At 47.2% G+C, this 27,351-nt stretch overlaps 1 protein-coding gene across 5 annotated transcripts in view; it reads left to right on the top strand.

The window, feature by feature from the left end:
* QRICH2 (glutamine rich 2) overlaps positions 1 to 27,351 on the top strand; it is a 930,541-nt gene that overhangs the window by 313,355 nt on the left and 589,835 nt on the right. For all 5 annotated transcript variants that reach the window (XM_069654697.1, XM_069654695.1, XM_069654692.1 and 2 more), the window contains 2 exons: positions 8,152 to 8,527; positions 8,667 to 8,761. In XM_069654697.1, the coding sequence (XP_069510798.1) occupies positions 8,152 to 8,527; positions 8,667 to 8,761 (471 nt within the window). The remainder of the gene's footprint in view (positions 1 to 8,151; positions 8,528 to 8,666; positions 8,762 to 27,351) is intronic.

Here is a 27,351-nt window from a genome sequence, read left to right on the forward strand (position 1 = left end):
CATGGCCTCCTTCAGCAGCGTTTAGCAACAGTTCGATAGCCTCGTTTTCCTGAAACCGATTGGCGGCCTCCGGCCATCTTTCCTTCAGGGCTGTCATTACTGCTCCATATAGCAGGAACTGGCCCGGTGGCAGGCCAGTGGATTCGCAGAGGTCGCCGAAAGCCACAAATTCTTGCTCTTGGATGAGGTCCCCAAGCACTGCTACACCATATGGTTCCCACAGCGTGCGTGTGTCCACGTGACCCCATGAGGATTTCGCCATGACAGCTGCGATGGGGATCTGTGGGGAATACGGGTCCGCTGCCCCTATTGCCTTGCAGGCCCTTCTCCAAAGCTGAGTCCCAAGTTTGATCAGGTAAGGGAGGCGTTGCGTGTTTCCCCATCTAACCCAGAGTAGGTCCCTGAGTAGCAGTCTCGGCAGGGCTGGCTGGAGGAGTCTAGTGTCAGCAGTGGTCTCATCTGCCATCCAGTGCATTACGTGCCTTAGTTGGCTAGCCAGGAAGTACAGCTCAAAGTTGGGGATTTTTAGTCCCCCCTTCTCGTAAGGCCTCTGGAGAATGTCTAGTGCCACCCTGTGCCTGCCGCCCTGCCACAGAAATCCCCTGCAGAGCTTGGACAGATCTCTAAAGAAGGTAGAGGGGATGTTAAAGGGTACATTGGTAAAGCAGTGCAGTAGGCGTGGGAGCGCCACCATCTTGAGGAGGCCCGCTCGCCCGGCCATTGAAAGTGGGAGCTTCCCCCAGAACCCCATGGATTTCTCTAGCGCGTCCTTTGCCCTAACCGTATTAAGAATGTGTTCAGTGTTTGGGTGGCGATGGATGGTGATCCCCAGGTATCTAAAGGACGTGGCTTGCCATTGGAGGGCTAGCGGAGGCAGGGAGCCGTACCCCTCACTGTGGAGAGCAGCTAGGGGGTAGAGACAGGACTTGTCTTTATTTATCTGTATGCCCGTAAGTGTGTGGAAGCAGTCTAGTGTCTCTAGGATGTAGGGCAGGCGGAGCTCGGGATCATGCAGGTAGAGCAGCATATCATCTGCGTACATAGAAATAAGGTGTGATACCCCATCTAGCTTGATGCCTCCGTCCCCGTACTCCTGGCGGAGGTACGCGGCCACCGGTTCTGCGGCTATGATGTAGAGCATGGGGGACAGGGGGCATCCTTGCCGTGTACCTCTGTGAAGGGGCCATTTACCGGAGTAGGTCCTGTTAGTACGGACCCTGGCAGTGGGGCGAGTGTAGAGCAATTGGGTCCATTTAAGGAAGGCAGGTCCAACCCCCATCTTGACCATGGTGGCGTACAACCAATCCCATCTGATCGAATCAAAGGCCTTAGTGGCGTCGAGTGATGCCACAGCGTACTTCTGGGGCTTCCCTTCGGTGCCATGTATGATGTGGTGCAATCTACGTAAATTTTCGGTGATGGAGCGTCCTGGCACGTATCCCGTCTGGTCCTGGTGGATCAGGAGGGGGAGTGCTCTGCGCAATCTGCTTGCTAATAGTGCCGCGAGTATTTTGCTATCGACATTTAGCATAGAGAGCGGTCTATACGCTCCACACTCCGTCCCATCTTTGCCAGGCTTTAGTATAGGAATTATTATTGCCTCGCTCATAGAATCCGGGAGGGAGCCCCGCTCAAAGGCCTCGTTGTATACCTGTGCGAGCAAGGGGGCGATGGTCTCCTCGTATGTCTTATAAAATTCCCCGGGAAGGCCGTCCATACCCGGCGTTTTACCCGAGGGTAGTGTTCTGATTATAGCCTTCACCTCGTCAGGTGTAATGGGGTCGTCTAGGGCTTCCGTCATCTGTGGATCTAATCTGGGCAATTGTATGCAGTCTAGGGCGTCTTCGATTCCGGTGGCCGACGAAAGGGGGGTCTGGGAGTAGAGGTCACGATAAAACTCGGAGAAAACCTCATTGATCTCTACCTGTGTGTGCGCAGTGCCGCCATCAGGTTTCCGCACGTGACAGATAGGGGCGCTGGGGGTCTCTCTTTTATATAGCCAGGCAAGGAGTTTGCCAGGTTTGTCTCCTAGGGCGTGTGACCTTTCAACGTGCTTAGTGTAGCTCAGTTTCCCGAGTGTCTCCCAGTGGGTCAGACAGGCCTGTCGCAGTTGAATCATTTCTCGCAGGCTCTCGGGGGTTACGTCCGCTTTGCTTTCTAGCTCGCCCAGTTTCCCCTCTGCCTCCGCCAGGGAGTTCGCGACAGTTCTCTGGGCTCCCCCCACTGCCATCAGCATGTCCCCTCTCATGACCACCTTATATGCCTCCCACGCGGTACCAATGCTGTCTACGCTACCCAGGTTAACCCGCCAGTATTCATCTGTGCTGTTCTGTATATGGTCCCGGAAGGCTACATCTAGCAGGGCCTCAGCTCGTAGTCTCCACGTGGGAACCGGGGGTCTAGGCGGGTGCATCTCCCATGTGACCATTAAGGGGGAGTGGTCCGACAGGACCCTAGGCAGGTACTGTGCATCGCTGAAAGTGGCCTGCCACTCGCAACTTACCATCATGTAGTCCAGCCTAGTGTAGACTTTGTGTGGTGGGGAGTAGAAAGAGTACTCACGCTTCTCCGGGCCCAGCTCCCTCCACAGGTCGCAGAGCGAGAGTTGAGTCATTAGCTTAAGCAACACTTTGGCTGGGGGGGACGGGCGGGAGTGTTTGGCATCAGATCTGTCCCTGAGCGGGTCGAGGGTGCAGTTGTGGTCCCCACCCCAGATCACCGTGGAGTTTGCATGAGGGCCTAGTCTGGTGTATAGGGAGTGGAAGAAGGGGGTGGCATCATGGTTTGGGGCATAGGTGCTAACCAGGCACAGCTCCCTCCCCTCCACCGTACCCCGCACCAGGGCCATCCTACCTTCATCATCCGTCTTGGTGTCCGTTATCCTGAAGGGGACGGTCGGGTCTATCCATATCAAAACCCCCCTTGCGTATGAAGAGTAGGAGGATCCAATCAGGGTCCCTCGCCATGTCTTGGCCAGGGCTTTTAGTTTCTCCTCTGTTAAATGTGTTTCCTGGATCATGGCAATCCTGACTTTACAGCGCCTTAAGTATGTGTGTATTCTGCGTTGTTTCACGTAACTGTTCATGCCTCTGACGTTCCACGTCATTATTTTAATCGTTCCGGCCATGAGCATGGTTGGGTCCAATGTTCCCCCACTGTCTCGGGCGGGGGGTTTAGTTGGCAATGTATCTGTGATAAGGATGTCCTGGGGTCTCGGCGTTTCCCTTTCAAAGTCCCAACGTGGGTGCAACTCCTCCGCAATTCCCTCCCCCCCAATAAACTTCCCAAACAAAAAACTGGTCTAACGGAGGGAACCCCGTCATGACTGTCCCGTTTCCGCTCCTTAGGACCAAACATGGTCGTCGGGTGCCCTACGGGCGGGTAAACGTACCCTAAAAGAGGAATAGAACTCCAGGGGGTTGAGGGAGCTGGTGCTTCGGTGTTCCGCGTGGTATGATCCGTTCAGTTGCTTGTAGGGCGCGATTCCGTGTCGTTGTGCATCTGTGGAAGAGCTCTTTTCGTTATAGTTACGATGGGTGGTTCAGTTCTGCTTACGTCTCTTATCTTCGATGTCTGGCAGTTGTTGCTCGTCCATCCAGTCACGAGCGAGTGCCGGGGTGTCGAACAGGAGGGCCCTGTTGTTGTGTAGTACCTTTAGCCTGGAGGGGTACAGGAGCATGTATTTCACCCCGGCCGCTTTCAATCTAGCCTTAGTGTATATGAACTGGGCCCTGTTCATCTGTACTTGGAACGTGTAATCCGGGTAGATCGCAATCTTGGCCGAGTTCCTCTGGATCTGTCCTCCCGAGCGCGAGAAGGCCAGGATGACCTCGCGGTCTCTGTAATTTAGCACCTTCGCTATCATGGGCCTGGGTGGGGCGCCCGGTGGCGGTTTCTTAGCGAGTGATCTGTGGGCCCTCTCTATGGTGAATCCCTGTGAAAGTTTCCCCGCTCCGATCTCTTGTAGCAGGAGATTTTCTACGTAGTCGGTGGGGTCTGAGCCCTCTATGCCTTCAGGTAGGCCTAGCAGCCGGATGTTATTTCGGCGGGCCCTCCCTTCGGCCTCCTCCGCTCTGTCTTCCAGATTCTTAACTCTCTGCCGTAGGCCGTCTACATCGTGTAGGAGTTGGGCCTTTGCTTCAGTATTTTCTCGTACCTGGGTCTCCAACGTCTCGGTCCTGTCCGCTAGCGCACGGACGTCTTGGCGCAGGAGCCCCAGGTCGATGGCCACGGCATCTATCTTGTTCACTATCGTTGCTTGGAATGAAGCGATGGCCTCCATGAGTTGGGTATTGCTGGGTTCGGTCGGCGCCGCGGCGGGGCCCGGGTCCTTATTAGCCGTTGTTGCTTCGGGGCACCCAGGGGCTGGGTGGTCGTTAGCCGCATACACATCCAGGGTGGTCTGTCGCTGTTTAGATTTGGCTCCCCTGCCCGTAGATCTGTCCAGGCTGGCCATGTTTACAGGTCCCCGGCGGGAGGGCCGCGCGCCTGTGTTTTTCCCTCGTCTCAGCGGGCGGGCCCGGTTCACTCTCCAGTCCCCGTCGGACCCCACCGCGGGGCCACTATATATGCCCTCGCAGGGACCGTCTCGAACCCGGTGAGGCCTCCTTCGATCTTCCTCCGGAGCCTCTTCTCTCTCACTTGCGATGGGGGCGCGGATCTCCAGGCCAGCGCGGGGCTCCACGGGCTTAGTAGGATGCGGCCGCCATCTTGGTCTCAGATTACGCCGTTGTTCGCAAGCCGCGTTTAGGTCTTTTAGGGCCGCGATTTCCTTGTATGAGAAGTCCAAGGGCCTCCTGCAGGCTTCCACCACTCCTTCGATGTTTCTGCGGGCTCAAGTGTTGCTTAAGTGTCCCGTAAAGCAGCTTATCGATGTCCTTCGAGCGGAGCTCACCAGAGACGCGTCCACTCTACATGGCGGTTAGCCACGCCCCCCCCCTTCCATATTAATGTTAACATGTGGTGTTTTTTTTGGCTAAGCCACAAACGCAGAGAGATGCGACCTTAGTAAACACACGCTTTTTGAAAATTATTTTGAACTTTATTACCTAATTCGAACCGAATTTGTCTGGCTTTGTACTTTTTCTTGTTTTTGCTCTTCTTATTTTTGGACTGTTTGAATTTTTGTTTCTCCACAATCAAACATATTGAATTGTTTTAATTTGCATCACATGTATGTATAATAATGTGAATTAACATAATGTTTCTGTGACTGTTTTCTGTTACTGTTGACACTTATTTTCGCACCATATAATTGAATTTAGCCCTGATTTGAAAAAGGTCTACAAAGGGACCGAAACACGTGTCATTCTAAAGGGCATTTCTAAATATTAAATCATCTTTTTGAAACTGGGCACAGTCTCACCCTGGGTTTTTCTTCCTTAAAGAGGTGGTTCTTGAGTTCTTTTCTGAATTGTAGGAGCATGGGGGCGAGTCTGATGCTGACGGAGAGGAGGTTTGTTTGATGAAAGAAGGGGGGTAAGTTACATCCATGAGCATGTTTGACCGACATCGTGAGTGGTGTAGCAGTGATGGTGAGGATGTGCAGAACCCTGGGTCGAGATTAACTGTTCCCGGTGTATCAATTAGTCTCCTGTATTCTTACCTCTGTGGATTGTCTGGTGGGTGCTGTCCTGAATCTACTTATTCGATGATACCCCACTATCCTGCTTGCAGCTCGGAAACTTTTCACTGCAGTGGACGCTTTGCGCCGCCGTCTTCATCCTCATGTCCCTCAACGGCCTCTGTGCAATGTTGCTCAGGCAATGAAAAAGGTTAAAGAGCAAAATATCCCTCCAAAAATGTCTGTGGTTTGATGTAAGGTTATGGATAGCTGCAAAGTCCAAAATGACCCTAGACAATGCCTCCTTGTAATACACCTTGAGTGTATTGTTTGCAAAACATACTCTGTTCACAACCATATCACTGGCCCCTGTGAATATTGTCAACGATAAACGTAGGTTTTTTTTTAACTGATAATTCTGTCTAGTTCAAAATGTCCTTGTACCTAGAAATGTATACTTTTTCTCTGGGGAAAATGCCCTTTGATGACATTCCATATGAAAGAAGAACATAAACAGATCAGAAAATGCAAGAGTCAATAAATCCACTCGAGAGAGTACTAGATCTCACTGCTCATCATTTCTAATGACCATAGGAAGACAATTAGTGAGTTCCTGGATATCTGCCGAGAATGGCAGATCGCAACGATTGTTGTTGTTGACTCATACGCAAAACACAACTATGCCCCTAATGTCAAATTGGCTTTACAAAGAGAGTTGTCTTTGCCCTTGCAGTTTTGGCAAGCACGCAGATTGGGTTGTTAAAGGCAAACTGTGTGCTTATCTTATTGATTTTAAAAGTAAATTCAATAGAGTAGACCAGCCAAGCATATGGTTTAAACTGAGGAAGATGGGAAATACTAAGTGGTTTCTTCACCTAATCAAAGCATTTTGCAGTAACACCTGGATGAGAACGTTCTTTGTAGTTCGGACAAAATTTCAAACAGAATAGAGACATATTATGTCGTCTGATAAGGTTATGTTTTAGATCCTACACGTTTCAATTTATACTGCCAGGTCTCCCCGGAGCCTTAATTTGCACGTGATCATAGCCACCAAGAGTCAAGATTATCTTAATCCCCTATCTCAGGTATTCAGATGAAATGTGATCTTAGATCTACCACGAATTGGGCTGAAAAGACAAACTGTTAATCTGGCATATACTGTAGCATAAACCACGTAGAAATTAATTCTGTTAAGACTAAAGTTCTTCGTCACACAAAGGTACGAGACTGTGAAAAAGGTTATGAATGGAAGCGGGTTACATCTAATTTATCCTGGATCCATCATGTGCCTCAAACGAAAGGCTGTGAACAACATGGGGTGTCTATCCCAGCTGCATTGAAAAGGCTCCTTTGGAAACTGCGACAACGTAACTAAGCAAGGAAATTCCGTGGGGTGGAGATGCGGCAGATGCTACTGCTCCAATATATGTTCTCTAATCCAACAGTATATAGAAGATAATACGTGCCCAATAACTTGTTATAAAATTATACCACACAATCGGTGTGTTTGTGAACAAATTAAGGTGGAAAATCAAGAAGGTCTGGAGAGGGATCCCCAAAAATGAAAAATATGGGAAAAGAAGGGCAGATTTGTGAAGAGGAGGTTGGTAACCTCCTCTTTGTGAATCTGTCTCAGGCAATAGAAATGTATGCATCCATTTTGCTAATGAATGATTGTTGACATGAGACCTGATTTTTAGCATTGTCCTCAGCAATTATTATGGGGATGCTACACTAAGAAGTGGAGCAAGTAAAGAATACTGAAGCGACTGTTTATCCCTGAAGAAACTGATTGCAGTTGTGGACTATGCAGTTACATGATAAACTGTATGTTACATTGCATGCAAATCCAGTGGACAGTAGTAGTCTGGTCTTTTCAGGGTAAATAATTCAGTGCAGCGGAGTAAAGGACATTACGTGTGAATTGTACCATATATTTTCTGTAAAACGACACCTGTACCAAGGGATACTATGATTACTGTTAACATCATCATCAGCAATCTTCGTGGATTAGGCTTCCACCACTGCTTGTTTCTCCATGTCACTAAACCAGTGGAGAGCCTACCATTGTAGTATATTTGGTGTGATAAGCATAGCTTTCCATAGCAGTCAGATGTAGTTTTCTTTTGTAACTGAATAACTTTATAAATGTGTTTTTCAAAGTTAGCCTACAGACTAGTCAGGACCTTTAAATGCTGCCTGTACTGGTTGCAACAAGGCCCACCAAGCTTTGCCTAGGTGCCATAGTGTGCAGCTTTCTGCTTGCCTTTAGTGGGCAGGACTTACTGTATCTGGGTGTTTACTGTTAGGGGATATGTAAACCAGGTTGTTAGTGATTTGTTTTAGGACCTCTGCAGCAATGGTGCCCAGACACTGAGTTGAGACCTCACTCCACTGACTGCTGATTTTCTTCAGGCGACGCGTCTTTGCTGGCTTCATTCCCAACTTCAAAGGCACCTTGCTGCAGATTATGAGAGAAAGCGAGCCATAAATACTTTTGTTTCGTTCAAAATATTTGGAATAAAGGGATGCTTTCAGTTTTCCATGTCACTAATTGGTTGCTTTCCTCTTTTTCTGAGCTGCAGAGTTCTCAAACAACGGGAGCCCATGGCACTGCCCCAGGAACCACTAGTGGTGCTCACGGAACCCAGCAGACAACCCCAACTGCAGGGGCAGATTCTGCACATGTTGGAGCTCAGCCTTCACGCACATCTGCCCAGCATCATGGAAGCCCAACTGGTGAAGAGCATGGCCATACCCCTACAAACACCTCTCCACCGGGTACATCCTTCTCCAGGACCAGCAGCGCCTCGGAACGCTTCCCTGATGCTGTGGAAGCACTCCGCAACATTGGACAGCTGACTGACCAGATCACCTTGATCAAGCAGCAGATAGATGACTTGGAGAAGAAGAAGGCAGACCGTTCAGAGCTGCAGGAGATGAAGCAGATCACAGAAATGGGTATGTGACTACGAGGCCTCCCCTATATGTTCCTGCCAAATCTCTGCTGCAGTGTTAATATGACTGAGCTGCCTGCTACTTGGAGCTCTATAATGCCAGCTCCATGGTTTCAATGACATGCTTTTTTCTTGTTCTTCAGCAAAAGAGAAATTCTCAAAGCTCCCTGCTGACCTGGATAAACGACTCGTAGCCTTTGAGAAAAACATGGAAGAGGCACATGAAGACAGACAAAAGGTAAAGAAGCAATGGGACCTATGTACGTGTCTTTGTGGGTTAGCCACGCCATAGTGTACTTGTGTCTGCTCCATGCAGCATCTTTTACAGAATGGCTACATGAAGTCACTCCCTGATGAACAGAAATCAGGAAGATGGCAAGTTTCTGCCTGCATCTGCAAACCTGGTCAAGGCTCCTATCTACCATTCCTTCTCCGATGGTCTCACAGAGTGCTATGCAGATGGACACACACAGTGAATCAGAGGGCCTATTTGTGGGTGTGTGTCCTGTCTGCCAATCCTTCTAGCTGTGTAAAGGTCATACATTCTAATTGTATTCCCCTTAAGTGCTAATGATGAGTATGCACATCCTGTTTGCATAGACTTGCATAAAGCTCAGCATTTAAGGGGTTAATGGCTATAACGTTCCATCATTTCTTATTTTTACCTTTTTTAAATGGCGGTTTTACCCTCAGGCCCTCCTCCAAGCTCATGTACACCCTTCCCTTCTCCCCTTTGTTACATCACTCTCCCCCTTTTCCACCTTTTTATGCCCCCTCTGACTTACACATATATGCCCTTTGCCAGTATTATTCTCCTCAATAGTGGGGTCGACTTGCAGGATTCACATTGGAATTTTTGAAATGGTGACTGTACACTATCTATCTATCTCTATCTATCTCTATCTATCTCTATCTATCTATCTATCTATCTATCTATCTATCTATCTATCTATCTATCTATGTATCTGTCTGTACTACAGAGCCAGTGATAACAACTCTGTAGTTATCATTATGTTTGCCTTTGCACTTTTCAAGGTCCTAGTAACAAGTGAACAAAAACATCCTAATGATATATTGATCGATGGCAAGGCCCCCCTGACCCAGAGTCAAAATGTAAATCCAAGAATGTGACTGACTAGTGCAGGACTTCAAATGTTGTCTGGCTTCCATCTTGGACCCTCAATTCCTGTGCTGCAGAAAGTCTGAAAGGAGGATCATGCAGCCCAACCAATCTAACTCACATAATGGTTGCAAACTATACGCCGAATTCTCAAAACATTTTGGCGCAAGTTATGAGAGGCATCCCAATTAACAAAGGGCAACTGAATAAACTCTCATACGGATGCCCTCCACCCCCTTTCTGCAAATAAGTGGGCGTTTCTGCACATTTAAAACTGCATCCCGCATTCACAAGTGGGATGCGATTTTAATTGCGCAGAAATGAGGGTCATTACCCTGCGCCGGTTCAGAGCAAGCGCAAAGGGTCGCACAAATCATGACAGGATCATTTCTGATCCTGCCATGATTTTTTTTTCAAGTCACAAATACGCAAGTCACCTTTTGTGAATAAGGTGACCTGCGTATTTCTAGAATGAGCGCAAATGAAAACACGTTCTTTGTGCTTTTTAATTATTGGCGCTCATTTTTGGGAAATCTGCCCCTGTAACCTTTTCTCGATTATATTTAAATCATTGTTCCTTAAATGACTTGCGGATGTGTCATAATTCTCCTTTTTACACAATTGATGGCCTGGGGAGTCAAAAGTAGCTCCTGGTAGCTGTTGGTGTCAATCTAACCAGACACTCTTTTGATACAAACAGAAGCTAAATAGCTCCCACTAATTCCAATCCAGCAATCATGTATTGGTAGCTTTGACTAATGTTTGAACGTTTTGTGAAGTTCCAGCAAGCTGGTCGTGGTGTGCAAAGTGATGGGGGTAACCTTTGATATTCTATGACGAGAAGTTCGTAGGTAAGCTTATGTGATATCCTCTATGCAGATATGTGGAATGTCATGAGCAGTGCATGGTGGGGACGAGTTATGTCTCTGCTTCTAACCATATCTGTCACATTCTAGTAATGTTTAGGTTTTTTATTGCAACCAGAACTCCCCTTTAACTAACAGTGCATGTTCGTCTTCCAGTCACGTCTGCTGCATACCCTTGGAAAGGGACAAGAGCTCGTTGTAAAGCAGCATCCTAACCGAATTTGCCAGAAAGCGTCCACGCAGGCATTGCCCCAGTCGCGCCAACGCACGGCACCATCCCTGTGCGCCGCGCTCATCCATCAGTCCCTCTCTCTGCATCGTACAGAATGTTGCAGTCAAATTTGTTCGAAATCCTGTCTCATGCCTAATGGTTTCAAACAATATGCAGGATTTCCTCTTAGTTTTTCCTTTGCTGACCCACCCAAGCTTGGCTCGTTTTTAGACATTTTCTGCACCACTGAAGTGCGTGCTGTGACATTGAGAGTCAAGATTAAAGTAAGGAGACTGTTGTTCACCAGGGTGCCTCACTCAAGGGACGACCTCCTGTGTTTCTCCCTGCACGAAGAGAGGTCGAACAGACCCTCTCCCACTCGCTTAGGTTGGGGGGTGGGGTCACATGAACAGACTCTGAGGTCCTTCAGCGAACTCTCACAATACCATGCTCTGCTGCGCCCAAATGCAAGTGCTTCAATAGTAGCCCATGCTGGCCCCCTGGAACACCAGCCCAAGAGGGAAAGTTCTCCTTACAGTAAGGGACGCAGGGGTGTTGCTAGGTCTGGAAAAGATCCAGAGCTACACTAATGTTGGGACTGTCGTGACTCGGGGCTAGCTAGTCTTTTGGTTGTAGCTCCTGAGCTTCTATCCGGGGCTACAACCAAAAGACCAGGGGCTATACGCCCCTGAGCCCCCTCTTAGCAACGCCTCTGGGGGACGTACAGTACCCTGGTCCTATTTGGCCTCGTTCCTCTGGTCAACCCTGTGCTTACACGGGCAGAGGATGCCTCTGACACCCTAGACCGTGCTGCTCCCTCCAACCACCGCACAGGCTCAGGGAAGCACGTGTCATTTGCCTGGGCTCTTGCCATTTGCCAGGCAGCTGTAAGCAGACCTCGATGCTCCCTGCACTCCCGACGCTAACGCTGCGTTACCCTACGTTGTGCAAGCCCCACACACTAGGCACGGATCTTCACATGCATGTTACGTGAATGGAGGAGCCCCTTAAGAGACCTGTATCTGCCACTCAGGAGCAGCCTCCGAACAGGGAAACGACGAAGTCAACCGCCTCAGTCCCGGGCCTGGTTATAGACACTCTGCTTGCACCTAGTCCACAGAACCGGTTCCGGAACTGCTTCTTCAAGCACCGCATCCAGTGGACTGAGCCTTTTTGGGATCCCTTTTTTTTCTCCTGCTCAGACCCATGACCTTTCAGTCCAACCGAGCACCTAGGCCTTAAAGCAACAGCCGATTTTGAGGCATGGTACAGACAACTCTACTTGGGCAATGGTCACTGATGAATTGGTTTAGATATTTTGCAACCCAGACCAGACATGAGGACCTTCTTTAAGGGAATAATGTTATAGATAGTTCCCACTTCTATGCCTCCCATATCAGCCCAGTACAATGCACATGCATACAACGCTGCTCTAGGGGTGCATACAACCCTCACAATCAAGAGCATACAGGCCATTTCCTCTCTTCACGTTCCGATACTCAGAACAAACTACTCACACTCACTCACTCTAACTTGCCACCAGATATAGGGGAGGATAAGGAGCAGGATGAAACCCCACTCTATCAGGGTATTCCATGAGCGTGTGGCAGATATTATGGAGTTCCTCATGCGTCCTCTTCCCGACACACCTCCTGTGGAGTCTCCACATGGAAGCTAGACAGAAGAGGGATCCCTCTTCACCTTGGCACTAGGAAAACGGCCCTCTGCCCCAACCTCGCCCTCCCTTACACCAGCAGACAAGAATAGTTTATCTCAACAGTGCACTAGACCTGAGCCAGGCTAACTGTGATACTCTCCTTTTAGCCTGCAATAATAACTTCTGGCTCGAGGTGGAGGACTTTGCCAGGGAACACTCTGGGGACAGAAGGGAGCAATTCTTCACAGCTGTATGAGAAGAAAGGTTATGGCATCCAACTCGCTGGAATCTGTGGCTGGATATGTCTACATGCCCGTGAGTGAGATGTTTTTGTGTCTGAACATAAGTAGGGTGGCGTGGCTCAAAAGCACCACGCTACTGCTTCAGGGGCAAGAAAAGGACAGGGCCATGCCTTTTGATGGCCTCAACTTCTTCAGTTTGAGCACAGGTGATGTGTTGAATTCTCCTTAACAGCAAAGAGTCTTCCAGTGATCACAAGGCAAGTCCCTATGTGCAGCCACTCTTCCGCCTAGAGGAGAATCCAATACACCACCGGTGGCTTCAGATGTTAGTTGGCCTGTGGTTAAAATAGGGATTGACTGAGCCAGAGTACCAGCCCGCAAGCGTGTAAAAGGCTGCAAACCAGAAATGGGTTCTTGAGCAGTGCATCAAGGCAGGATGACAAGCCTAAGGTTCGATGCTTCGAAGGCCTAACTGTATTCTTCACCAGTCAGTGGAATGGTGTCCTTCCATCAATCATTTTGGAGGAAAATAACTGTGGACACTTTTGGTGGTGAGAAGCAGATGCATGCTTCCTGTTCCTGACCTCTCAACGCCACCCAATACATTTTAATTGAACCTCATGGAGAACATTAAAAAGTTGCACAAGTTGGACACAATAGAGCTCATTCCCTTGGAAAGTCTGTGGTAGGTTTTCTTCTCCTGTTTTTTTTCCCACCCCAAAAAGGACAAAGCGGGTCTGAGAACTATCCTCGACCTCGCCAGCTTTAGAAAATTCTTGCCTACAGTGACCTTCAAGATGATCACTCCAAGGCAGATCCGATTGGCCCTTGGTGAGGGGAAATGGTTGTGCCCTATAGATCTGCAACATTTCTATATGCACATGCGAATCCGGAAGCCGCGCAAAAATTACCTCTGCTTTTCGATCCAGGATTTTCATAACCAGTACAAAATCCTGCCCTTCAGGCTGAGCTTGGGTCTGAGGGTTATCACCAAAGTGATGGACGCTATTATGTCTCATATGCTTCTTCAGAGGGTCCATATTTACCCCTACCTAGACAACTGGCTGATACAATATGCCACACCGCGGGTAGTGTCAGTCTATCTGACCTATGTGCTGGGTCCCATTATCAGTCTGGACAAATCCACACTCATTCCAACTCATAGACTGAAATACATAGGCCATATCTGGGATTGTGCGCAGGAAAGCCCTTCCCCCTGCGGAAAGAATACTGAGTCTCCACTCAATTTGCGAGGAGTACCTGAAGAGCTCATGCCATCTGGCAGTGATGATTCAACCTCTACTGGGGACTAATGGTATTGTGTATCCTGGTGATTCCCCATGCCAGGCAGCAAATTAAGTTGACTCATGAAGTTCATTCAGCTGCACCTGACCTTGCTGTGGCACCATGCAGCACAGGGTTGTATGTGATATTATCGTTTTAAAAACATTGTGTTGTAAAATTGCCATTGAAAAAATAAAAATTGTGATACATTTTGTGCTCTGATTAAAAGAATGGCACATTTGGCTGGCAAAATTGTGCTAGCCCGCTTCTGGAAGTCCCCGGACGGCCCATGCATGGCCCACTGGTGGGGTAAACTTTGGGACAACCTGATCGCAGAAAAAGTGACCGCGGCAAGGGGGGGGTGGAGTTCTGCATTGCTTCCATAACCTCTGGGCCCCAGTGCTGGAGTACGACCAACGATTCCCCGCCTTAACATTTAAACCGCTCAGCACTCGATGGACTCTGAGAGATCAAGAGGCGCCTGAGGGACGGGGGTGGCGGACGCTTAGAAACCACTTGCTGATATTAAGCGTGTTATAAATGAACAATAAAATAAAATACATTTAAAAAACCTGGTTGTTAAAAAGCACTTCAAGGGTCTCTCTAGAATTGTTCCACCCAGACAAAGACAGAGACAAGAGGTTGAGCAGAGCAGAGACGCTTCTCCAAAACTATCAATATTCGCTCCAACCGCGAACCCTCAGTAGGACACTAACAGTGTCCCATAGTGGCGCAGCATAACAGAGTGCAAGTACGTTTTATGATGCAGTAAATTCAATTTCATGCACCACACTAAGAGTCATTCTTCCTGGGTGTCAGGTCTGTGTTTTCACAAGATTTCCTCATGAGCTGCTGAACTCCATGGTTCCTCAAAGGTGTTACACCCTCAACCAGATATCAATACGGCTGAGCCCAAAACACCCCCAAGGGAAAGGGGAAACGGATCAAATAACAAACTGTTCAGATTCCTCGCCTTGGCTCTGGAAGATATCAGCATAGGAATGGAAAAGATGTACACAATATATAATTAATTCTTAATTAGCCTAACCCCCTTTCTTCTTCCCCATGTAAAATCTCACTGTACCTGAATTCTCTCAAACTCTGCTTGAGGGATTATTTCATGAAAAGGCTTCTTGAGTGTTTATCTTCCTTTCCTTACATAAGTCTTTATAGAAGTACATTTCAGAAGAAACTCACTGCGGAGAAACAAGTCTCTGGAAATATCTCCCAAGGAGCATATGTCCGCTCTGAATTCTGTCACCATGCTAGCCATGCTCTGCTTTCTTCCTAATTTAGATTGAAATACGGTGGGAGTACTTCCAACAAACTCGCTTGCAATGCTGAATTATTTACAGCTGATCTTGCGCGCTTCCACTACGCCACTCTGAACACTACTGCCTCCTTTGGTAACACGCGCGCAGCCCAAGGTTTAACAGTCTTTGTTAATTGAACTTCTTCCACATGTCTGACCTAACGTTGGTCATCTACTGCGTTTATAATATTTACAATTCAAAAAGAAAGGTAACAAAAATGTATTCTCCTCTGAATATTGTGAAGAACACTTTTCTGCAGACAGAATCAGTGGCTGGATTCTTCAAACGTTTCTCTTCTGTCCTTGCTCCTGATCCACTGTTTCTCTTGCCCTTCAAATTGCCACTTCTTGCTGCAGGAATACTTGGGCCAGAAGGGGAAGACATAGCCCAAGCCTTCTCAGAATATTATCATGTTCTCAATGCAGAGGTTCTAGGATTCTCTTCCTAGGAAATAGATTGATATCTGGCCAACATAGAATTGCAGAGATTGGGGGAGCAAGAACACCTGGGGCTGGAGAGGAGCTCATGGGGTCCGTCCAGGGGCTACAACCGGGGAAGTCGCCAGTGCCCAATGGGTTTCCGGCTGAATTCTGGAGGTGTGCCTGGGACAAAATAGGCAACCACATGCTGAGAATGCTGCAAGAGTGCCAAGAGAAGGGGGAACTCCCTGAGAATCTGAGGATGGCCACTATAGTGGTCATTCATAAAAAAGGGAACCCTCCAACAGAATGTCCCTCATATCGACCAATATCATTATTAAACGTGAAGGCAAAGATCCTAGCAAAAGTCCTGGCCAACAGACTGCTCCCATTGATAAGTAAGCTGATACACCCGGATCAATGTGGATTTGTCCTGGGGAGCGCTACCCTATGAAGGATCCACAATGCCCTGGCGCTCCCTGGGTCACTGTACAGACCTCATGTGGTCATGGCATTGGATTCAGAGAAGGCATTTGGCTCTATCAGGTGGGATTTCCTTTGGGAGGTGATGACCAGGATTGGACTGGGGCCACGATATATGAGCTGGGTGTGATTGCTCTATGTGGAGCCGCTGGCCCGGGTACGGATCAATGGTCACAAGTCCCGCCAATTCCCGTTACAGAGAGGCACTTGACAGGGGTGCCCTCTGTTGCCTCTGTTGTTCCTCATGGCGATAGTGCCACTAGCGCAGATCCTAAGAGCAGGGTTTTCGGTGGCCAGTGGTGGGGGGAGGAGATAAAATCTCTTTATACTCTGACTACCTGTTGGTGTACCTGGGGGCCCCGGAAAGATCGAGCCCGAGAGTCATAGAGATATTTCAGGAGTTGCAATGGCACTGCAGCCTAAAAATCAATTGCGTGAAATCGGTGGTCATGCCCGTTAAGGGGGGATAGAGGCCATACCGAGGGACTGCCCTCTCCGGGTTGAGACAGAGCTTCAAATACCTGGGGATACAATTGCAACAGGATATGGGGACATTTCTGGAGAGCAATCTCCATACAGTAGTTTGTAAGCTACGGGAGGATGCCAAGCACTGGCCCCCCCTAACCAGTGACCCTTCTGGGGAGGGTCAATCTGCTAAATATGTTGGCACTCCCTCGACTACTGTAGGTATTGCAGAATACCTTGGTGCGGCTTCCGAACAAACAGTTCGACGTGATCCATGGCCTGATCAGGGGGGTGATATGGGGTAACAAGAACCCCCACACAACACTGCACACATTGGCCAGGTCAGTATGGAAAGGGATGGCGTAGGACTGCCGGACATCGGATAAGTACAACTGGGTGGGCCAATTCATTGCTGCAAAAGAATGGCTGCTTGAGGGATCCTCCCACATACGAGACTGGAGCTGAACACCATGCAGGGTGTGGACCTGCTTCAAATACTGAATAGGAGCCCTGAGAGTGTCGTCTGCCCTGGCAGGGCAGAGATTAGTGCACATACGGGAGGAAACCACAAGGGCAATGGGATAGAAAGGAAAAACTACAAGGTTTCAACCTCTATGGAATAATATAGGTCTGGAGGAGATTTAGGAAACTGGGGGACCAGCCACAGTGGACCAGAGCATGGGTTACAAAAGTGGGGGATGTGATAGAACACAATACCTTAATGTCCTTCCAGGGCCGGCAAGACAAATATGGCCTGGGTCAGGGGGAAACATACATGTATATATTCCTAGCGCATGCGATGATGGTGCAGCTTGGGGGTGACCTCGACCTCCCGGACCATAGCCCCTTGGTGATCAACCTGTTCACAGAGGTGTTGCAGAAGAAGGGAATCACAATACTATGCCAGGCTATCAATAATTTCTCGGCATCCCCACTTACACAGCTGAAGGAGATATGGGACAAGAGATCTGGGCACCCTTGAGAGTGAAGAATGGGTGGAGGCAATGGTAGCGGCTAGGTAAGTGAATGTGTCTTTGCGGATGAGGCTAATCCAATATAAAATGTTGCATAGGGTATACTACTCGAGGGACCGGCTTCACAGTATTGGCAGAGCGGAGAATGACAACTGTCTCAAGTGCGGAGGAGCTGTGGGAACCTTTTACCATCTGCTGTGGCAATGCAGACTGACTTCGAACCTTTGGGACAAAGTCCTTGGTAAACTGAGCAGGGTGCTAGGCAGGCCCCCAACCCCAAGTACCCCAAAAGGCTCCTATTGCATATTAGTGGAGAATACATGGAAACAAGGTGGGAAAGCAAACTGATTGCAATAGCCGCAGTGGTGGTAAAGAGAGACCTGGCAGCCAAATGGGGTTCGCAGACATGCCCACAGTGATGAATTGGGAGGTGGGGATGGAACACTATCGCATCATGGAGAAGATAACTTATCTGGACAGAAGGATGCAGAGGAAATACCTGAAAATATGGGGGAATTGGGAAGGAAGTGCAGGATAGAGGGAAGAACAGAGACTGCGGGAGCGGGGCCATCATGGAGCACTGAGAGGCTCTTTATGATGAGGTATGGGGAGGAGGTAAAAAGGGTTCAGGAGGTGAGGCTGGGGGGAATTCAAACTGCACATTTTCAATGTTCGGTGTTACTATTTGTACATGGAAATGCTAATAAAAAGAGTTTATTAAAAAAAAAAACTATAAGGAATATTGGGGAACCATCTTGGAGAAGTCCTTCTCCTAGCCCCACAAGGATAATGTAGAACTGTTTTTGTTTTTGTTTGTGTGTTAGAAAAAGCCCAGAACTTTATTGAACTTTTATTTTGAGAAATCTTGGCGTTTTTGGAGACCTTACATCCAGAAGAAGAGAGTCATTTTCCTGGGTCACGAGCAGTACCTGAACTTTATTATTGTTTATCGTAGTGACAGCGATAGTGTAGGAGCCTTTTGATTGGGATGGTGCCTTTTGATTTGGGTTTATATGGACTTGCTGACGAGCACCCGAGTTTCTTTAGTTTAGTTAGGGAAATCCCATTAGAGTTAAGGACAGATAGGTTTATCTTTCTTTTGAATAAAGGTTTATAGCAATCATCATGGCACCACTTAGTCAGCCTCTCCTTCCTTGTATCTACAATTGCCAGAGTTGCTTTAGGTGCTTGATGTTATAAACCGGACTGCTTGTGCTTGGTTTATCTGTGTCCCGCCACCCAACCTGTTGAGAGTAGTATTCCGAGTGATTTCAAGAAATTCTACAGTGTTTGATATTGCTTATGTATTGCAGTAGTATTTTTCATGAAGGTTATTGAGGGAGAAATTGGGCCACTAGCTGCTCTTTTCAGGAGTGTTGCTCTGCCCTCCATAGCCCCTCATAATGGAGCCAATGGGGTAGTGAATTGATGTGCTAGTTTACTGCCCATATTTTTTATAATCCTCTGTATGGTCATCTGCATATGTGGAAATGAGACCTGGCATTTCCTGGAATGTTTTTATGATTATATAAACGCACAAGGAAGTTAGAGGTTGGAGGTTTGCAAGTATGGCAGGGTTCCATGGTGCCTCATTACGAGGTTGGCGGTAAACCGCTTGTGTCACCAGTGGGTTGCCGCCAACCCCATAACACTGTTTCCGCCGTCTGAGTTCCCGGGATCTCAGGCGGCGGAAATCTTAAGTCCCCATGGGACTCTATGGGAGTTGGGAGACTGTCTGGGGCCAGTGATTCCCATGAAAACTGTGCCTACCAGGGCCGATGCTTGCACACCTTATGTTAACGTCAGTATGACGCCTTGAAATTGACTTTTATCAAAATAAATTAGATATATATTCCAATGAACTTCAAATGATAATAAAATTTTAGAAAGAATGCAGTAATGACATCCAATGTAAAAGAGGATTCTTTATTACAAACGCGAAAAACCGGGAGGATTCAATTCATTTGATTGTGGCTGACGCGTTTCGAGAAGTTCATATTATAGCTGATTATACATATTTCTTTATTTACAGTGTTTAATTCATTATTCTGGGCTCTTGATGAAGAGAATGAACTTCTCGAAACGCGTTTTACATTGGATGTCATTACTGCATTCTTTCTAAAATTTTATTATCATTTGAAGTTCATTGGAATATATATCTAATTTATTTTGATAAAAGTCAATTTCAAGGCGTCATACTGACGTTAACATAAGGTGTGCAAGGGACGGGAGGGTTCTGTTTTTGGATCCTCGTTTCTCTCCTTTTTGTACCTTTAGTAACCCTGTGCCAGGGCTACATTTCCTCCCCTGCACCCTAAAATACTCTCAACTACTGACAAACTGTTATATGAATCAATGTTTGTAGAAATTTAGTGTGTGCACCTTCCACTCCTCCCACCAGGGCCGATGCGCCTGGCAGGTCAGACTCTGCCGGGCGCATAGGCTCCGGCAGGCACAGTTGTAGTTTGCGAGTCTGGAATGAGTGCCAGTAAGTTGCTAACGGCACCCTTATTTTTTGTATGCACAAAGAACCTGTCAAATTTGACTTGTGTTGCTTGACGTAAAAAAATGTTTCTGGGGGAGTGGCCATCCACTGTATGGCATTGATTTACTTGTTACACATTGCCAAATGATTGAGCATTATTTGAAGGACTTCTTGACCGCTGTCGGTCATGTACGTTTTACATTTTGATGTTGAATAAAGTGGATTCAATCTGTATACGTACCCCTTAAGTGCTACGGGCGTGTATGTTCGTCCTGAATTCCGATAAGGAATCAGGCTTCTCCCACTCCCGCACTTTAATGTTAATAGGAGGTACTTTTGTTCTTGCCTAGAACATCTGTGTACCAATACCCAGTGACCTAGAAGCCTCACTTTCCGATCCATTAGCCATGTAACAGGGTTCTTTAAGGTGGATGTGGCGCAGATTTAGGTTGGTTTTAGCCGTTTGCAATAGGAATGAACATGCCCACGTGATATCTAATGTAAAAAAAATGAAATAATCTGGCATGTGATAAAATGCGTGTTTTGAAAATACTTGTTTTTCTGATTTTACAGCTCTAAAAGTTGGATAACCCTTGCTTGATTAACTAACATGAAGTCACCTCAGAAAGAGCTTTCACCACAAGGCGCATGTACAGGACATCAACCTTGACCCTGAGCGTGTATAATCCGTTTGAGCCAAAAACGTGGAACGGAGGCAGACAGCTATGTTCCTAATCTGCCTCTTGGATCAGATCCATGTTTACTGGAACAGATTTCTCTCCTGCAGATGAAAGCATTTGACGGATCGTATTGCAGAATTGCAAAAGACATGGGTGTCCTTTTGCACGAGATGCTGAGTTCATGCAGGGGTCCACTAACGTTAGCACTTACATGCTCTTGGGTCCACTGCATCCAATTCTAATCCTTCAGGAGGCAGAGGCGAATACTGCAGAGTAAAACGGGACATATTCCCATTTGCTCTTTAGTTTTCCTCTCTGTTTTATGAAGAAATAAATACTGCCTGTAAATTACCCTTTACAGGCAGGATTTGTTTATGGATTTCAGTGACATCTGCCTGATCTTTAGCAGATGCAAATCCGAGGCGGATTAACTAGGAATCCATTTGTTTTACACCTGCATGAAAATCTCATGCAGGCATAAAACTGAACACACTGACAAGACAGAGAAGGTCACCACAGTCGAGATCTTCTATCCGCTTTGTGCCCCTCCTCTGCCTTGTCACTTCAGCAAGATGGGGCAGTGTAGGAAATAGGCATAAAAACATTACGCCTCACTATTATGTGCCCGTTTCCCGCTCCACCCCATTTAAAATGATTCTAATATTGTAACACAAAAGATTATGTTTGTACTCCAGTGTCCTGCTGTCTCTCCTTCCCAACTGACTGAACAGGGGCATGTCTGCACTGGAGGCTGGATGTGAAAAACATCTCTAAAAGATATGATGCTGTCACTTTAAGAGTTTTAGAATGGGGCAGGTATGTGCTCCCATCCCTCTGTCCTCCCATGCCCATCCCCACCCTTGCTTAACCAATCAACTCCTTCCAGTTCCCTCCGTTTTTACCACTTTGAATATTGACACAGCAAATGCATAGAGGGGTACGGCTGGGATGGCGTTATGAAGGATGCCAAGGGCTAGGGGTACCGGAATCACCATGAAGGTAATTCAGTCATATTTCAGCATCCTGGCGTCTCTCCTTCCAAATGGGTAGGAAAACCAGACTCTGCCGATTCATGTATTGGGGTGAAGAAGAAAGCATAGGATCGGCCAGGGTTCAAGCAAAAAGGTTGGGCAAAACCTGCTGTCCGAAGAAAGCATCCTACCTTGAGGATGCATCTAAAGAATAGCGCTTAACAAAAGCATAATGAATGGCCCAGGTGGCTGCCTTACAAATATCTGCAATGAGGACATGCCTTTGGAGTGCCACTGACTTTACCTAAGCTCTGGTTGAATGAACGAAAAAGCTTTCAGATAACTGGAGGCAAGAACATTCATAAGCCTTACAAATGCAGGAGACTATACATCTAGCAATGATAGTGTTAGCCGCATTGTTGCCAGGTCAAACATCACCATAAGTAATACAAATATTGTTGGATTTCCTGAAAGACTCAGTTTCCGTCCCGATAGAACTTTACAGTTCTAGCTATGTAGAGATTGTAGAAAGTCTCCACTGCTGAGGATGCGTGAGGACTGGGATGGAAAACTGGCAAAATAATCTCCTGATTCAAATGGAAATCAGACAGCATCTTGGGGGTGAAAGACAGAACAGTCCACAAACAACCTTATCCTTATGGAAGATGATATAAGGATCTTCTAAAGGGAGCCGGGGTAAGCTTGCTTGATCATCTTGTGTAAGTAATAGCTACTAAAAAGGATGTCTTCCAAATAAAAACATCCAAAATGCAAGAGGTTCGAAACGCCAGCGCATAAAAGCTGCCAAAACCTTACTTAGGTTCCATTGAGGAACTGGCTTCCTGAACAGAGGGTGGATATGAAGAACCCCCTCGAAATATCTTTTGACAACCTAATTTTTCAGAGAGAAATTCTCCTCTGGGGAATTAAGGTATGAACCAGTGACGGAAAGATAATGTCTACAGGACTGAATCTGAATGCCTATGTCCACTAAAAAAGACACAAAGACAAAAAACTGTCCAATGATGCCTTTAGAAGATAGATACCCCTAGGCAAAGCCGAATTGCAAAACCTTGACCACTTACTCCTATATCTGTAATGATCCCTGCTTCCAAAAGGTCAGGGTTTTCCCAACTCCCTTGGAAGCAGATCCATAACCCAGGTTCCGAGTGCCAACCAGTCCCAATTGGGACCTTTTGGACCCAGTCCTGGCGCCAGTGGCACCAGGCTCATAAATATGCCCAGTCCCAGCGCTGGAAGCGCCGGGCTCATAATGCTTGGGTGGACTTACCTGCAGCAGACCATGCTGCTTACTTGCCTTCCAGTTGAGCCTCTGATCCTCTTCTGTTTGGAACTACATTTCCTGTTGGGTGGGGCAGGAGCCACTCCCTAGATTCAGAACACTGGAACTCTTCTGGAAAGCAGGAACTCTTTTCTTACCTAGGCGTGGCTGTGGAAGGAGACACCTAAGCACTACAGGAGGCTATTTAAACCACACCCGATGGATGAATCTTGCTTTGCGTTATTCTGCATCCTCTGCAGCAGAACGCTCATCGTGTCTTCTGCATCTGATCCTGGGCCTAAGGAAAAAGGCTTACCATCCTGAATCCAGTCTTCAGCAACACCTATAAAGACAAGAAAGAACAGGTTAGCATTACGATCTTCAGTGACAGCTCTTCACTTACCGGGTCCATCGGCTGTCACCAACGCCTCGCGCTGCATTCCGGCATCTGAAAGACAAAGACTTACCTACTCTTTGTGCGCTCCGGAGGTCTTCACACTGCATTCCGGCATCTGAAAGACAAAAGCTTACCAACTCTTCGCACGCTCCGGAGGCCTTCGGCGCTGCATCCCACATCTGAAAGACAAAACAAGGTGCGTTTAAAGACATTGGGGAACTTTAATACTCACTTGCCATTACTCCTTTCCACATCTAACCCAGTGGGTATTCTGGCACCCTGCAGCCGCTCCGAACTTGTACCTGCAAAATAAAAAGACAGTTAGAGCGCATCGTGAAGCAGGCAACAAGCGCTTACTTACGTGCTTCCAGGCGCTTCTATTCATCACACGGGCTCCATCTTCAACTCACTTCAGCCCGTCATCCGCCATCGCCGGAACCCTGCAAAACAAGAAACATCATTACTAAAAACTTTAAAGACATTAGAATTACTCGAAACTTACCGTTCGTGCAGTAAACGACGGACAGCAGTCCTCTGAAGTCAAGAGGCCTGCTCCCCTTATCCAGTGAAGAAACTGTTTACAACACCCTGCCACGAGGCAGATGGAGAGCACGGCGTTCACTTACCTAAGGTGAGAGCGTTAACCTTTGGGGTTCTACAGGAGAAGAGAAAGGGAAGAAGAGAGAGACATTCAATAACCCAGTTCCTTAATCCCATATTTTCTATCTGCAGACATCTTACCCTTCGAGTCAGACATACAGTGCACAGAGGTCCAGCCCAAAGAGCCAGCCGTGTGTTACACATCACCTTTGAAGATACGGTATACGCCCAGTCAAGACCGGCGCCTCTACGGGAATCAGGTGAGCGTTACAATATCGCCTTCTTGTGGATTCCCTCCTTGCTGAACAAATTCCTGAGATGTTAGATTTGCTAAGTCGGCGTAAGCTAGTTCCACATAAATCTGATGCTCAAGCTTAGCAATGGAAAGCAAAGTTGAAGCACCATTCCCCCTGCTGAACCAGGAGGTCTTGGGACTTGGAGGGGGGGAAAACTCTTGTCGAAAACAGAAGGATGACTGAGAACCACCAAAGTAACCATTAAAATCCGGCTGCAATTGCGATCCTCAGTGAAGATGCACAGAACCCGCTGAATCACGGATATGCAGAAAAACACAGAGTTCTCCCTATCCAGTCCAGGCTGAAGGCGTCTCCTAGGGAATGCAGACCCATACCAGCCAAGAAGCATACTCCCGACACAATTGATTGTTCTCCATCCCAAACAAGTCCACCATCGGGAATCCCCATTTCTGAACAGCATGATGGTATACTTGCTCATCTCCCACTCGTGCAGGGCATAAAGGAACTTGCACAGTGCATCTGCTTTCACAATCTTCTCTCCCTCTAGATGGGATGCAACAGGGGGACAGTGTTTTAGGAGAACCACTGCCAAAGTTGACAGGCTAGGAGGCAGAGAAAGGGGGATTTTGCTTTCCCCTGTTAGTTGAAATAGAACATTGCTGTTGTATTTTCTGTAAAAACCTGAACCACTTTCCCATGGATAAGAGGAAGGAATGACATGAGACTCTGAAAATGGCTTTCAGTTCCAAGTAATTCATGTGGCAAAGCCTTTACTGAGCACTACACAAAACAGTAGTCTGAGTTGACTGACTCTCTCTCTCTCTCTCTCTCTCTGGGGGTTGGCACTCTCAAGTTCATTGGATATCTGAGGTGAGGGTGGGAAATAGGGTCTACCACATGAGGGAACTCTGGACCAATAGATATTTTCATGGACTGAGGGTTTGACAATTGGTCCTAGTTGGAAAAAGGTCCATCTGCAAAAGCTTCATTCCGAACTTGCGCAAAGTCCCAAATAGAATGCAGGAGGCCATCAGAACCAAAACCCTCAAGCACTACCAGGCAGATGTCTGAGACCTGAAGTGATGGACTTTCTGCTACAACAACAGAACCCTGTCAGAAGGAGGGGAGAACATACCCAGAGAGGGGTTCAGGACTGCTCTGAAGAAGTGAATCCTTTGAGAGGAAAAAAAGCAAGAGTTTTTCACATTGATAGCAAACTCCAGGTCATTAAGGGTGTTGTACACGACTGAGAGGCTGGTCAAATTCGCCTCTAAAGAGAGAGCCCAGATTAAACAATCATTCTGGTAGGGTTTAATGTGAATACTCTGAAGATGAGCCACCACAACTGACAGCTCTTTCGTGAACACCCTGGAAGCCGCGTTCAGGCCGAATTGAAGATACTTGTATTAATCGTGTTGGCAGTCCAGAGTGAACCTGAGGTCCTGATGGTGCTCCATTCTGATCAGGACATTGAGGTAGGCATCCTGAAGAATCACTGATGTTGACCATTCCCCTACTTGGAGGGCCTCCGAGATCTGAACCAGAGTCGTCATTTGGAAGGTTTACAAAGGTAGGAACTCATTAAGTTCCTAGAGGTCTAGAATGGGACGTGACACCATCAGTTTTCTTTAACATTGTGAAGTAATGAGATTAGAAGCCAAGGCACCTTTCGCAACTTTCGTTCTCCAGAAAAACCTGTATGGCCATGTGGCAGATAAGATATTACATCTCCTGTGTAAGCTCTGGAGAAGGCATCTGAAACATTGGTGGAGGCATTGGATGCAAAGAATTGATATTCAGGGGCAGACCTACTCTGATGATTGCAAGCATTCAGGGGTCTTGTATGATGCTCTGCCATGCTTTGGGAAGAGAGGAAGGCCTTCCTCCCAATGCACTCCTTCTTCAGAGCCTATATGATTTGGGGGCAGAGGGTTGGTTGGTTGGTTGGTTGAGGAGGACACTGCTGGTTTCATTCTAGAATGCAATCTGTTCTTCCTGGTAAATGATTCTGTAGAAGTGGAGATAGAAGATTTGCCCTTAGCTGAATGCATTGCCTTAAACGCAGCAGAGGGTTGAAACCCTGATTTAAATGCCATAGCAATTACAAAAAGAGACTTAGCAGTGATAGCACCATCTTAAATGTTTGAAGAACTTCATCAGTAGACAGAGAGATTCACGTTTTCCCCGTTGAACAGTTGATTCAAAACCTTATCTTGGATGCCTGAATGGAGGAGGGGAGTCTTCTGATAAGTGTGTCTACGCTTACAGTCTGAAAAAATAATCGTTCTGGACTTAAGGTCCTTGTTAACCTGCATCTGATGTAAAGCTGCTTCCTTCCAAAAGAAGAATTCGTCCTGAGCATCAGGACGAAGCAAGTCACTGAGGTTTTCCACAGCCTCCGAATTGTGGACATTATAGAAAGGAAGCAGCATTGGTCTGTCTGAGTGACAGAGTGAATATGTTGTACATTTTCTTGCCCTGTGATTCCTAAGATTTTGAATCCTTATCAAGGACTGCAGGTGTATATTCTGAATAGGGCCTTTGCCGTTACTCAAAGCTACAGACACCACTTCCGATTGGGCGGAAGGTTTTCTATACAGACAAATGTCTTGTCCTTAGTGGTTACATTTTTTTAATCGAATGATTTGGAAACTATGTGCTTTGAATGAGGCTTACACTAGTTCTGTATTGCCTGCTCCATTACAGCTGTCTTCCATAGCCTGCAGCAGCTTGTCTGAGTGGAGGAAGAAAGCCTTGGAAAAGGCCTTAACCATCAGGTTTCTCAGAAGGCACCAAATCCAAGACATGCATATTCTTGGACATTACCAAATGAAATTGTCTTGAATGGCCAGGAATCTCGTCCTGTTGTTCGTAAGAACCATCGTAATCATCAATTCTCTTTACCTTTTGAGGGTGTGGATGAACTGGATGTACATCATGGTACCAGAGTGTGAACAGTGTCAGGAGGACCCAGCAGAGCTAACCATCTGTCTGAAAGCTACAATGTTCAAAATCTGATCAGACGTGACATATTGCATGACGTCATTAGTGATAGACTCAATTAGATCCATAGAGGACACAGAAGGGCCATAGGCAGGTACCTCCTCTGATGACACCATAGG

The sequence above is a fragment of the Ambystoma mexicanum genome, chromosome 3q (assembly GCF_040938575.1).
Source record: "Ambystoma mexicanum isolate Mex_15411 chromosome 3q, UKY_AmexF1_1, whole genome shotgun sequence".
Classification (NCBI taxonomy): domain Eukaryota; kingdom Metazoa; phylum Chordata; class Amphibia; order Caudata; family Ambystomatidae; genus Ambystoma; species Ambystoma mexicanum.